We start from the raw sequence: 12,086 nt of genomic DNA on the forward strand, positions 1-12,086 counted from the left end.
AGGAGCTTTCAAGTAACAAACTATTTTACTAATCAGAAGTCCACATCATTTGGGCTTGTAACATCTCTACAGCATGATTAAATGATAACCACTGTTAAAAATAGCTCTTTAAAAATGTGTAAAAAAGCACTTTAAGATCTTGAACTATCTAATGAATCTATAAAGGTAGAAACAATTATTTCGTATTACTTTAATGTAGGTGTATTTTATCACACTGGGAAGTGGTATGGTGTGATGAGAATTCAAATGTCTTATACATCAGAAGACCTACCTGAAAATTAACCTTGCCTTCTACTAGCTGCATGAACTTGGGCAAGCCAAGAGATATCTGTAAGTCTCAAGTTCTTTTTCTATAAAAAGGGGATTTAATCACATATCTCAACAGTTACTGAGACACTGAACAGTTTAATGTCAAAGAGCTTTATAAATAGTACAAAATTATACAAATGTAAGGTAGGTACTATTTTATTGGATCATACTCTAAGTCTCTGATAATTTGTAATCCAAAAATACTTAAGAAAGAAACATTTATACTAATTAATGATAGACTCAGTAATATATTTAGTGCTTAGTGAATGAGTATAATTATGAAAACTGAGATAAGACTGTTTCCAAAACTGTTAAAAAATTTAACTGGTTGGGTCCTAGATTTGATTAATCTAGATGAGGGATGCCAAATGGATTCTATTCCACGTGGCAACTCAGTGGCTACTTACTGTATTGGGAAGGATTCTGAGACTATATCGGGAACCAAACAGAAAAAGTGTTATGACTGAGAGGCAGTGTCTGCCGTGGATACAGGATTTGTAGCTAAGACAAACCTCCTATACAACCAAGAATCCTTCTATGGAGTTAGCCAGCCACCACCTGACCACCTCCCATGACAGGAAGTTCACTATTTAACCAGGCAGCCAGTTCTTCCTTATTATGGCCAAAATTCTTCTCCCAGAAATCTTTACCTATTAGCACAAGTTCTGTCACCCAGGAGCAACACAAAGAATTATTATATCATTTTCATTTGGTCCTCACAATAACCATAGTTCTAGTCTACTACATCAATAAAGAGCATTTCACACATTTGAAAAAATTAAAAAAAAAATATGTATGAATGTTCTTACCTTTATCTCTCTGTATAAGGACTGAACTTCAGTGGATAATTCCACAGTCTGCTCCTCCAGTTGCTGACGACGTTGTAAATTAGTGGATATCTGAAGTTTCTCTGATTTAAGTTCATTTGTTATACTTTTTAGGTATTGAATCTGTTCCTGCTGATCCTGTATAAACTTACGATTCAATTCAATTTTACTGGAAACTGCACAAAAACATATTGACACACTGATTAATGTAGGGGTACAGAAAATACTACGAGCAGCATCCTTCCAGTTGTATAGGTCTATGGAATTCACAAAGGCTGAGTGTCTGCAGGTCCCAACTACTATAACAAATGTGCCACAAGAAGCCCTATAGCCCCCAAACCTGCATGTTGTTCCCTCCTGGCCACCCACAGGTAAGGCTCCCAGGGCAGGGATGACTGAGAAAGAGTACAGCTCATCTGATACTCCACATTCAAAATTCCCATTGTTGAAAATCTGTTGTGCAAAGCAAAGAAACAGAGAAGTGATGCTTTTGAGAAAACAGAGTGAATATACTATAGACTGGAAGGAAGAAAGACAGTTCCTTGTCCACATAACAGGTATAAAATTTACAATAAAAAGCATATGCTGGGAATGTTGAAGGCTTTATGGGTACATGAGGAAACAGACTATACTACCTGTATCTAATTTGTGTTGTTTTTCTTGCTTTTCCTGATTTACTTGTTGAACAGTTCTATCCAAGTCTAGTCCTTGTAGCTTAGCTGCTTGTTGTGCAATTTTTCTTTCAACGTCTTTAAGCTCCATCTTAAGAATAGAACAAAGTTATTTTCTTTAAGAAACTTACTGTATTATCATCATTCAAAATGTTTAAAAATTGCTATTAATTACTTTTTAAATCTAAATTTGTAACTGCTTTTGATAAAATTTTAACAAAGTTTAACAGAATAAAAATGAAATTAATTTTTAATTAATTTAATGATGTAAACAAAAGGAAGCAGACTAAAAAAACAAATAAGACTACTTCTTAATTCTTATAATTTATGAATAAAAAAATATAAACCCAAGAATATAAATAAGCAGGTACTCCCTGAGACTATTTGAAATTGAGGATGGGGAACTCTAAACACAATCTCCACCTGAACACTAGCTACTGTTTTTAACACTCACATTTCACATTCAAACTACCATGAAACAAATTTTATTCTGCTTAAACTACAACAACCTTACCTGGAATCTCTCCATAATTGAAACATCTGTCAGACAAACTTTAGCACTTTCTTCTTCAGGCATTATTACACCCAAGAGTGTTTCCTGTTCTTCCACATCATTCTTTAGGCGCTGTATGTCTCTGTTAACATTTTGCAGTTTGTTTCTTAATTCTGGTATTTCCTTCTCCTTCAAATCAATTATGCTTTGCCTTAACAAAAAACACAATTAAAAATAAGCTATCTAATGTTCTCTCATAATGAGGCTAAGGTTATGTATTTTTGGCAAGAATATCATAGAAGTGATGCTGTATCCTTCTCAGGGCATCATATCAGTGGGCACATGATGTCAGTATGTCTTATTATCGGAGATGTTAACCTTATTCACTGGGTTAAGACAGAGTCAGCCAGATTTATCCATCGTAAAGTTACTATTTTTCTCTCTGTAATTAATAAATATCTTAGGAGAGTTACATTGAGACTACATATATATTCTGTTTCTCAAACTCTGCCTACTGATTTTAGTATCCATTGGTGGATCTTGCTCGCAACAACTATTACAATTATTGTTGTTTAGTGCTGCTGCTACATGTACAGCAATGGTAAATCCCTCTTCTCACCTCACGGGCACAAGTCCCAGCATTTCATCTCGCCGCTTTTCTTTTTTCTTTAGCTCTGATTCTGTTGACTTGAGTTTATCTGGAGCAAGCCGCAGCTTAGACTGCAAATCACTGATGACTTCTTGTAATTCAGCTTCTGTCTGAAAAACTCTCTGACAGACGGGGCAACATGACTGGTTTTCATCCGTTAGCTGAGTAATGAATTGGGAGTAAACTGCTGTGGCTCCAGCCAGCATGGCTATTTTAAGAAATAAATATATTCCCAGTGAGAAGAATATCTAAGTCTTCTTTCAAAGGGCACAATATATTCGGATTTGTATAAATTATTTTTTAGTAACACACAAAAAAGTATAACAATGTTCTAGAATTTATCATGTGCTAGAAACTGTTCTAAGAACTTTACACCTATAATCTCATTTACTGCTCCCTAACACCCTAGATGGTAGATAATTATGTCCTCAGATGATATATCTGAAGTTTAGGAAGGTTTCAATAATTTGTCCAAAGTCACACAGTAAGTAAATTGTAGAACCAGGACTGAAACTTAAGGCACATGGCTCTAGAACCAAGTTTTAAAATCTCCCATCCTTATTAGTTACCTGTGAATGAAAATTCAAAAATGTCAAAGCACCTCATATAAAGTGGGTACCTTACCTCGCTGTTTTGAGGATTTTTCAATTTCTTCTTTAAGTCTATCCAAATCACTATCAAAATCCTGGCTACCACAAACATCAAACAGCTTGTCTTCATAACTGGACAACTGCTCTTCCTTCCTTTTTATTTCAATATTTATATGATTTTTATTTTGCTCAGCTGAAGCCAGTTCCTTGCTAAAATAAGAACAAATATGGATCACAATTTTAAAGCATGAGAAACGAGTTTGAAAAGTTTGAGTAAATAGATACAAGACAAATTCTACAAACAAATATTACAAAGATTTACTGAGCAAGAACTTTTTTTTAGACGTCTTGGCAATAGTCCACTTCTGCCTGAAGTCTCCCCCTGGGACACTGACACCTGCCACCCCTGGTCATGGGCCTGCTCCCAGAAAAATGTGTATGGGCAAAATTCTGCCTGGTTTCTGGGGATTCATGGTCTTAGATCCTGGGTTAAGAGCCTCAGCAAGGAGAATATGTTTGCTGGATCTATTGGAGGGAGAGAAAAGGAAAACATTCTCCTAATTCCCTTTGGACTCTTTCACAAAATTACTTCCCTTCCCTCCTGTAAAAACTTTTCCTTTGTCTCCTCCTTGCTGCTGTCCTGTACTTATGTCCTAATCACTCATTCCCTCTTATTCACCAAAGACGTTGCTCACTAATACAATTTATCTCTACTCTAACTCTTAAATATCATCCTAGCCAACCTCCGTGCCTGCAGAGACAGGGTTTTACAATTTGTAGAATATGAGGCACTGGTCAAGTCATGTAATCAATTTAATGCATTGCATTCAGCATATTATTTTAAAAAATGAAACAACAGAATAGACTGAAGTAGACTGTGCCAGTTTACAAAAGGTGCTATTTTGAGAAATTTGTTTCAGATAAACGTGTGAGCACACGTATGCTTCATCTTGATACTTCCCATTGTGAATCACAGTAAAAATCTGGAAGAACATAACTGATGTAGATGATGCTTTCACCATCCTAGCCACTGAACACTGCTCATCAAGGTCACCATCTTAGCAGCACCAAACACACCCTCTTTGAAGGAATATCTTCTTAAGGCATCCTAGACACCACTCTTACCTGGCTCTCACTCTGACTCCCTGGGCATGTCCCAATTTCCTTCACTTGCTCCTCTTCTTTTGCCTGCTAACAGTTTAAATGCTAGTGTTTTCCAGGAGTCTAACTATAACCTTTTCTATTCTCTTTGCATAACTACTTCAAGGTGACATATCCTATATTAATGACTCCAACTATCAGATACAAAGCAACAACTTCCAATTTTCTGAACTTAAAACTCCAATATTTTATTCCCTAACAGACATTTCCACAAGAAACATAGATTTAACATGGTCAAAGCCAAATCCACTATTTTTTCCTCAAAAGTCTGTGTGGAATTTTTTGACCCTCTTATCCAACCATGACTCAGGGTGACATATGAAAAAAGTGACCACTTTTTTTTGTTGCAGTAAAAAAACATGTAACATAAAATTTACCATCTTAACCATTTTTAAGTGTACAATATAGTGGTGTTATCTATATGCACATAGTTGTGCAACAGATCTCTAAAACTGTTTCATCTTACAAAACTGAAACTCTATACCCATTGAACAACAATCCCCCTTTCCCTCTCCCCCAGCTCCTGGCATCCACCGTTCTACTTTCTGTTTCTAAGAGACTGACTACTTTGGATACCTCATATAAGTGGAATCATGAAGTATTTGTCTTTTTGTGACTAGTTTATTTCACTTAGCATAATACCCTCAAGGTTCATCCAAGTTGTAGCAGCTAGAGCATTTTTCATTCCCATTAACAGTGCACAAGGGTTCCAATTTCTCAAAATCCTCATCAACACTTATTCTTTTCTGTTATTTTGATAGTGGCCATCCTAACTGGTGTGAAGTGATATATCATTGTGGTTTTGATTTGCATTTCTCTAATGACTAGTGATGTTCAGCGTCTTTGCACATGCTCGTTGGCCATTTGTATATCTTCTTTGGAGAAATGTCTATTCAAGTCCTTTGTACATTTTTTAATCTGGTTATTTGGTTTTTCTGTTGTTGAGCTACATGAGTTCTTTATATATTTTGGATATTAATGTCTTATCAGATTATGGTTTGCAAATATTTTTTCCCATTCTATGGGTTGCCTTTTCTCTCTATTGATTGTTTCCTTTGCTTTGTAGAAGTTTTTAAGTTTGATGTAGTCCCATTTGTCTACTTTTGCTTTTGTTGTCTGTGCTTTCCGTATTATATCCAAGAAATCACTGCCAATTTCAATATAATGAAGCTATTACCCTATGTTTTCTTCTAGGAGCTTTATAGTTTCAGCTTTCACCTTTTATAAAGGAGAATTTTAATACTCTCACTTAGTTCTGCAAACTTTTAAGGAACAAGAGCCCCAAGTTACTATGTGTTACCATTTTCCTTAATTCATAAAATATAGGAGAACTAAAGTCAACTAACAAGACATACCATTTCATGACAATGAACGATTTTAAAACAATTAAAAATGAAAGCATAAAACAAGAGACTTCGATTACATCTCCAAATGTTGCAACTACTTACTTCAATCTGGCAAGTCTGTCTCTGGTCTGATTAATTTCTTTTGATTTACTATGAAGCCAGTCTTCAAGCTGTTTTTTGTTGGGAAAATACCCTAACAATGAAGTTAATTCATCACTGTGCCTAGATTTTATTTTTCTGATTTGTTCATCTTTGTCAGCCTACAGGAAAAAAAAAATCTTTTAAAAATAAAGCTTAACATCTCCATAGTATATCAAGAACAAAAATAAATTCTAGACTGATTAAAGTTCTGGGCTTAAAAAATAAAACTACAAAAATCAAGAAGAAAATACAAAATTTCTTAAAGTCGTAAGAGTGAGGATGGCCTAACCCACAAAAGAGTAACAAGTCTGACGATGTAAAAATTAAAACTTGTGTATGATATACGATAAAAATCAAAGCACTGTGCATGTGTATTTGTGTGTATACACTTCCATATTATTACCTTTTTGTAATTAGAAAATACTTTTTAAGCTTGAAAATCTAATTCATAGAACATTAAGCTCATTTAATCCCTCAAATATAAACCCAATACCAACTAAATAGTGTATCACTTATGAATATAAGATAAGCTAGTTTAAAGATCAGAAAGTATAATTAGAACAAAAAGAAAGGTCATACTTTGTCTTTGGTCAGCATCTCCATCTGGGTGCGTGTTGTTGTATGATGGTTTAATTGCTCCATCTCCTGATCCAGTTTACGCAGGGTCCTGTCTAGGTCTGCTTTCTCATTTTGAAGGCTTATCACTTCTGTTTTTAACATTTCTACATTGCTGTTTTTCTCAGCCTTGCTTAGCTCACGTTCCTTATCAAAAATTCAAACAAAGGCACAGGTTTATATATGCGTGTCATGATAAAATGTATTAGAAATCAATTGCTCCTCAGAATGGTCAAGATATTACTCTTTCCTCCTAACCAACCAGACAAAAAACATAAAGAATAAGATTTTTAAAGAAAATCTTATGAAGTTACCTTACTATGTTATAATGTAAGAGAACTAGTAAAAAAAAATGTAGAGGGGTCAAACAGGAGAGAAAACTGAGAATCAGTGCAAAATTAAGAGAAATCTGTCTAGGTATATAGTTTAGTAACTCTTCAGTCAATAATTAAGTATTTATGAAGTACCTATGTAACTCACTATATTGGTTGGCATGTAGAAACTATAAAAATTGTGCGAGGTGGTCCCTAACCAGTGCCTCCTCATCACAAGGCAATATTGTGATAAAGTGCTAAACTGACAAAAATGTACCCTAGATGGTGAGTTAGAGAGCAAAAAGAAATGTTTACCTAAATTATCAAGATGGAATTTGAGAGGGGGATTTGCCAAGTTTTGGGATGCTTACTTTGGTGGTGATGATGTGAAAGAAGGGGACAGATTAGAAACAAGGAAGAAAATTTGGAAATTCATGAAAAGAAGAGATGGGCTAAGAAAATTTCTACCACAGAAAAAGTGATAACATGGCAATAATCATATAAAATCTGCAGTGTGTGGAACCTAGAGGGAAAATACTTGTTTTTTAAATTTTGGTAAGTGGTTCTTAACCAAGGGTGCTCATAAGAATCACCCAGTTTTGTTTTGAACACAAATTTCCATGCCTTATTCTTAGAGATTTTGATTTGGAAGGTTTGAGGCAAGATCTAAGTGTAAGTACTTTTAAAAAGCTTCCTTGGTAATTCTAATTTTCAATCCACCAGGTTCCAGACCAAAGAGCTGGGTGATTAAGATATTTGGATGAATTCATTTTATATGAGATTGATAGACAAGGTTAACATTTTTACTAAAATGCCACAACCTTAGGATTAGCAACAGATAAAATACTTCAGAAGGCAAGATTATAAATGTCTTACACCTTAAAATTATTACACTACTCAAATAATATCTTACAGCTTTTGTGAGCTCCTGGTCCAGTTCAAGAATCCTGTCTGAAGATCCTTCCAACTGCTGTAATTCGTACTTCACATTTTTCAGCTCATTCTGCTTCTTAGTTAGGATTTCTGATTTTAGTTCAATTATTCTTCCCAGTCCAGTTTTCTTATCCCTTATCTCATCTATCTGTTTTTGTTTCAGACTCTCTTTTTCTGCAAAGTCATTCTAAATGCATATGAGAAGCAAGAGTATTAACAATTTTTCATTAAACAACTCATTAAGAAAAAGTTTCTTCATTGCAAAAGTAGTACACACACACTGAGGAAAAAACAGAAAAGTATAAAAAATGTAATGACTACCACCCAGACATAATCATTAGTAACCTTGAGCAAATTTTCCTTTATGATTAGCTTTAAAAAGAAGTTTTACTTAAATAAAAGATGTCGGTCTGTATTTTCTTCATATTTTTATCCTTGTAAATTTTAAAAAATTTGCCTCCATAAAGGTTTTTTTCTACATTATAGCAGATTCTATCCTAACACTTATCCAAAAATATGACAAAATAAGGTCCACCCAAAAATTAAAACAATTCAACTAGAGAATCTGACACCGACAAAAGAGAATATTTACCATTAGGTGGCTGGCAGTTTCTGCTTCCCTTTCTTGCCTCTCTCTCACAAGTTTGTGAAAATTTTTAATCTGTCTTTCACTGAATGGTCCACGTTCAAATCCATCTAATTCTAGCTGTGATGCCAAAGACTGAATTAATGAATCTCTAGCTCGGATATGTTCTTGATGACGATCTTCCTGTAGCTGTAGACGACCTTTAAAACACACAGCCATAATACTTTCTTTCAGCTGACTTTTTAAAAATTGAGATAATTATACATTCACATGCAGTTATAAAAAATAATACTGGTGTCCACTCTCACCACTCTTTTTTTTTTTTTTTAGGGAGCTTAGCCCTGAGTTAACTACTGCCAATCCTCCTCTTTTTGCTGAGGAAGACTAGCCCTGAGCTAACATCCATGCCCATCTTCCTCTACTTTATACGTGGGATGCCTACCACAGCATGGCATGCCAAGTGGTGCCATGACCGCACCTGGGATCCGAACCAGCAAACCCCGGGCCGCTGAAGCAGAACGTGCGCACTTAACTGCTGCATCACCAGGCTGGCCCCTCACCACTCTTATTCAACATAGTACTGGAGGTTTTGGCCAGAGCAATCAGGCAAGAAAAAGGAATAAAAGGAATCCATATAGGGAGGGAAGAAGTGAAACTCTCGCTGTTTACAGAAGACTTGATCTTATATATAGAAAACCCCAAAGAATCCATTGGGAAAATATTAGAAATAATCAACAACTACAGCAAAGTTGCAGGGTATAAAATCAACTTACATAAATCAGTAGCATTTCTATACTCTAATAACGAACTAACAGAAAAAGAACTCAAGAACACAATCCTATTCACAATCGCGACAAAAAGAATAAAATACCTTGGGGTAAATTTAACCAACGAAGTGAAAGACCTATACAACGAAAACTACAAGACTTTCCTGAAAGAAACTGATGACGACATAAAGAGATGGAAAGACATTCCATGCACTTGGATTGGAACAATAAACATAGTTAAAATGTCCATACTACCTACAGCAATCTACAGATTCAATGCAATCCCAATCAAAATCCCAATGACATTCTTTAGAGAAACAGAACAAAGAATCCTAAAATTCATATGGGGCAACAAAAGACCCCAAATTGCTAAAGCAATCCAGAGAAAAAAGAACAAAGCTGGATGCATCACAATCCCTGACTTCAAAACATACTACAAAGCTACAGTAATCAAAACAGCATGGTACTGGTACAAAAACAGGTGCACAGATCAATGGAACAGAATTGAAAGCCCAGAAATAAAACCACACATCTATGGACAGCTAATCTTTGACAAAGGAGCTGAGGGCCTACAATGGAGGAAAGAAAGTCTCTTCAACAAATGGTGCTGGGAAAACTGGACAGCCACATGTAAAAGGATGAAAATTGACCACTCTTTTTCACCATTCACAAAAATAAACTCAAAATGGATCAAAGACCTAAAGGTAAGACCTGAAACGATAAGGCTTCTAGAAGAAAATATAGGCAGTACACTTGTTGACATCAGTCTTAAAAGGATCTTTGTGGACACCATGTCTTCTCAGACAAGGGAAAAAACAGAAAGAATAAACAAATGGGACTTCATCAGACTAAAGAGCTTCTTCAATGCAAGGGAAAACAGGATTGAAACAAAAAAACAACCCACTAACTGGGAAAAATATTTGCAAATCATATATCCGACAAAGGGCTAATCTCCATATATATAAAGAACTCACACAACTCAACAACAAAAAATCAAACAACCCGATCAAAAAATGGGCAGTGGACATGAACAGACATTTCTCCAAAGAAGATATATGGATGGTCGATAGGCACATGAAAAGATGCTCATCATCACTGATCATCAGGGAAATGCAAATCAAAACTACACTAAGATATCACCTTACACCCATTAGAATGGCAAAAATAACCAAAACAAAAAGTAACAAACATTGGAGAGGTTGTGGAGAAAAAGGAACCCTCATATACTGCTGGTGGGAATGCAAACTGGTGCAGCCACTATGGAAATTTCTAAAAAAATTAAAAATAGAAATACCATATGACCCAGCCATCCCACTACTGGGTATCTATCCAAAGAACTTGAAATCAGCAATTCCAAAAGTCCCATGCACCCCTATGTTCATTGCAGCATTATTTATAATAGCCAAGACGTGGAAGCAACCTAAGTGCCCATCAACTGATGATTGGATAAAGAAGATATGGTGTATATATATATATATATACAGAATGGAATACTACTCAGCCATAAAAAAGGATAAAACCCTCCCATTCACAACAACATGGATAGACCTTGAGGGTGTTATGTTAAGTGAAATAAGCCAGATAGAGAAGGACAATCTCTGTACGACTCCACTCATATGTAGAAGTTAAACATGTAGACAAAGAGACCAGATTAATGGTTACCAGAGGAAAGGGGGTTGGGGGGTGGGCACAAAGGGTGAAGTGGTGCACTTACAACACGACTGACAAACAATAATGTACAACTGAAATTTCACAAGGTTGTAAACTATAATAATCTCAATAAAAAGTTAAAAAAAAAATCCTGCAAGATCTCTTATATTCTTCTCCCAGTTTCCCGGTAACTGTGGTATTGTGATACAATAAGAAATACATATTTGGTCTTTGTCCTCAGTTGCTGGCACAGAGCTCCTAAAACTCTTAGAATTTCTGAGTGACAGGGGTGAGAGGAGTGTCTTTTGTTAGTCATTATATGTACCTTTCAAATGAAGCGACTCGGAAGATGGGAGCTGGTTGTCAGAGGAAGGAACTATGTGATTTGAGAGTAGGAACTTTCAATACTCACTCTCTCCAGCTCTGGGGAGGGGCTGAAGATTGAGTTCAATATACCAATGGCCAATGATTTAATCAATCATGCCTATATAATGGAACTTCCATAAAACCCAAAAAAACAGCGTTCTGAGAACTTTTGGTTGATGAACACATCAAGATGCTGGGTTAGTACCACACATGGAGAGGGCATGGAAGCTCAATGCCCCTTCCCCATACCATGCCCCTATGCATCTCTTCCATTTGGCTGTTCCTGAGCTTTATCTTTTATAATAAACTGGTTATGGTAAGTGTTTCTCAGAGTTCTACTGAACCTGAGGGGTTGTGGGAACCTCTGATTTATAGCCAGCTGGTCAGAAGTACAGGTGACAGATAACCTAGAACTTGCATTTGTCATCTCAAGTGGGGGGCAGTCTCATGGGACTGAGCCCTTAATCTCTGGGGTCTGACTAACTCTGGACAGTTAGTGTCAGAATTGAATTAAATTATAGGATACCCAATCAGTGCCCACCGAGAATTGGAGAATTACTTCTTGGTATGAAAAAACCCACACATCTGGTGTCAGAATTGTTGAGTAGAAAAAGAGTTTTCTTTTGGTAACATTTTGCAAAATCATAGCATAATATCATAACCAGGAT

General features: G+C 35.8%; 1 protein-coding gene across 1 annotated transcript in view; it reads right to left on the reverse strand.

Moving 5' to 3' along the window:
• The window catches only part of RAD50 (RAD50 double strand break repair protein), a 69,009-nt gene that overhangs the window by 29,467 nt on the left and 27,456 nt on the right, over positions 1-12,086 (reverse strand). The window contains exons 8-16 of the mRNA XM_014856773.3: positions 8,642-8,835; positions 8,030-8,236; positions 6,767-6,949; positions 6,149-6,306; positions 3,574-3,749; positions 2,920-3,157; positions 2,322-2,511; positions 1,772-1,898; positions 1,119-1,312 (exon numbers count right to left, since the gene is read on the reverse strand). Of these exons, the coding sequence (XP_014712259.2) occupies positions 1,119-1,312; positions 1,772-1,898; positions 2,322-2,511; positions 2,920-3,157; positions 3,574-3,749; positions 6,149-6,306; positions 6,767-6,949; positions 8,030-8,236; positions 8,642-8,835 (1,667 nt within the window). The remainder of the gene's footprint in view (positions 1-1,118; positions 1,313-1,771; positions 1,899-2,321; positions 2,512-2,919; positions 3,158-3,573; positions 3,750-6,148; positions 6,307-6,766; positions 6,950-8,029; positions 8,237-8,641; positions 8,836-12,086) is intronic.

Source organism: Equus asinus, chromosome 9, assembly GCF_041296235.1.
Source record: "Equus asinus isolate D_3611 breed Donkey chromosome 9, EquAss-T2T_v2, whole genome shotgun sequence".
Lineage (NCBI taxonomy): Eukaryota > Metazoa > Chordata > Mammalia > Perissodactyla > Equidae > Equus > Equus asinus.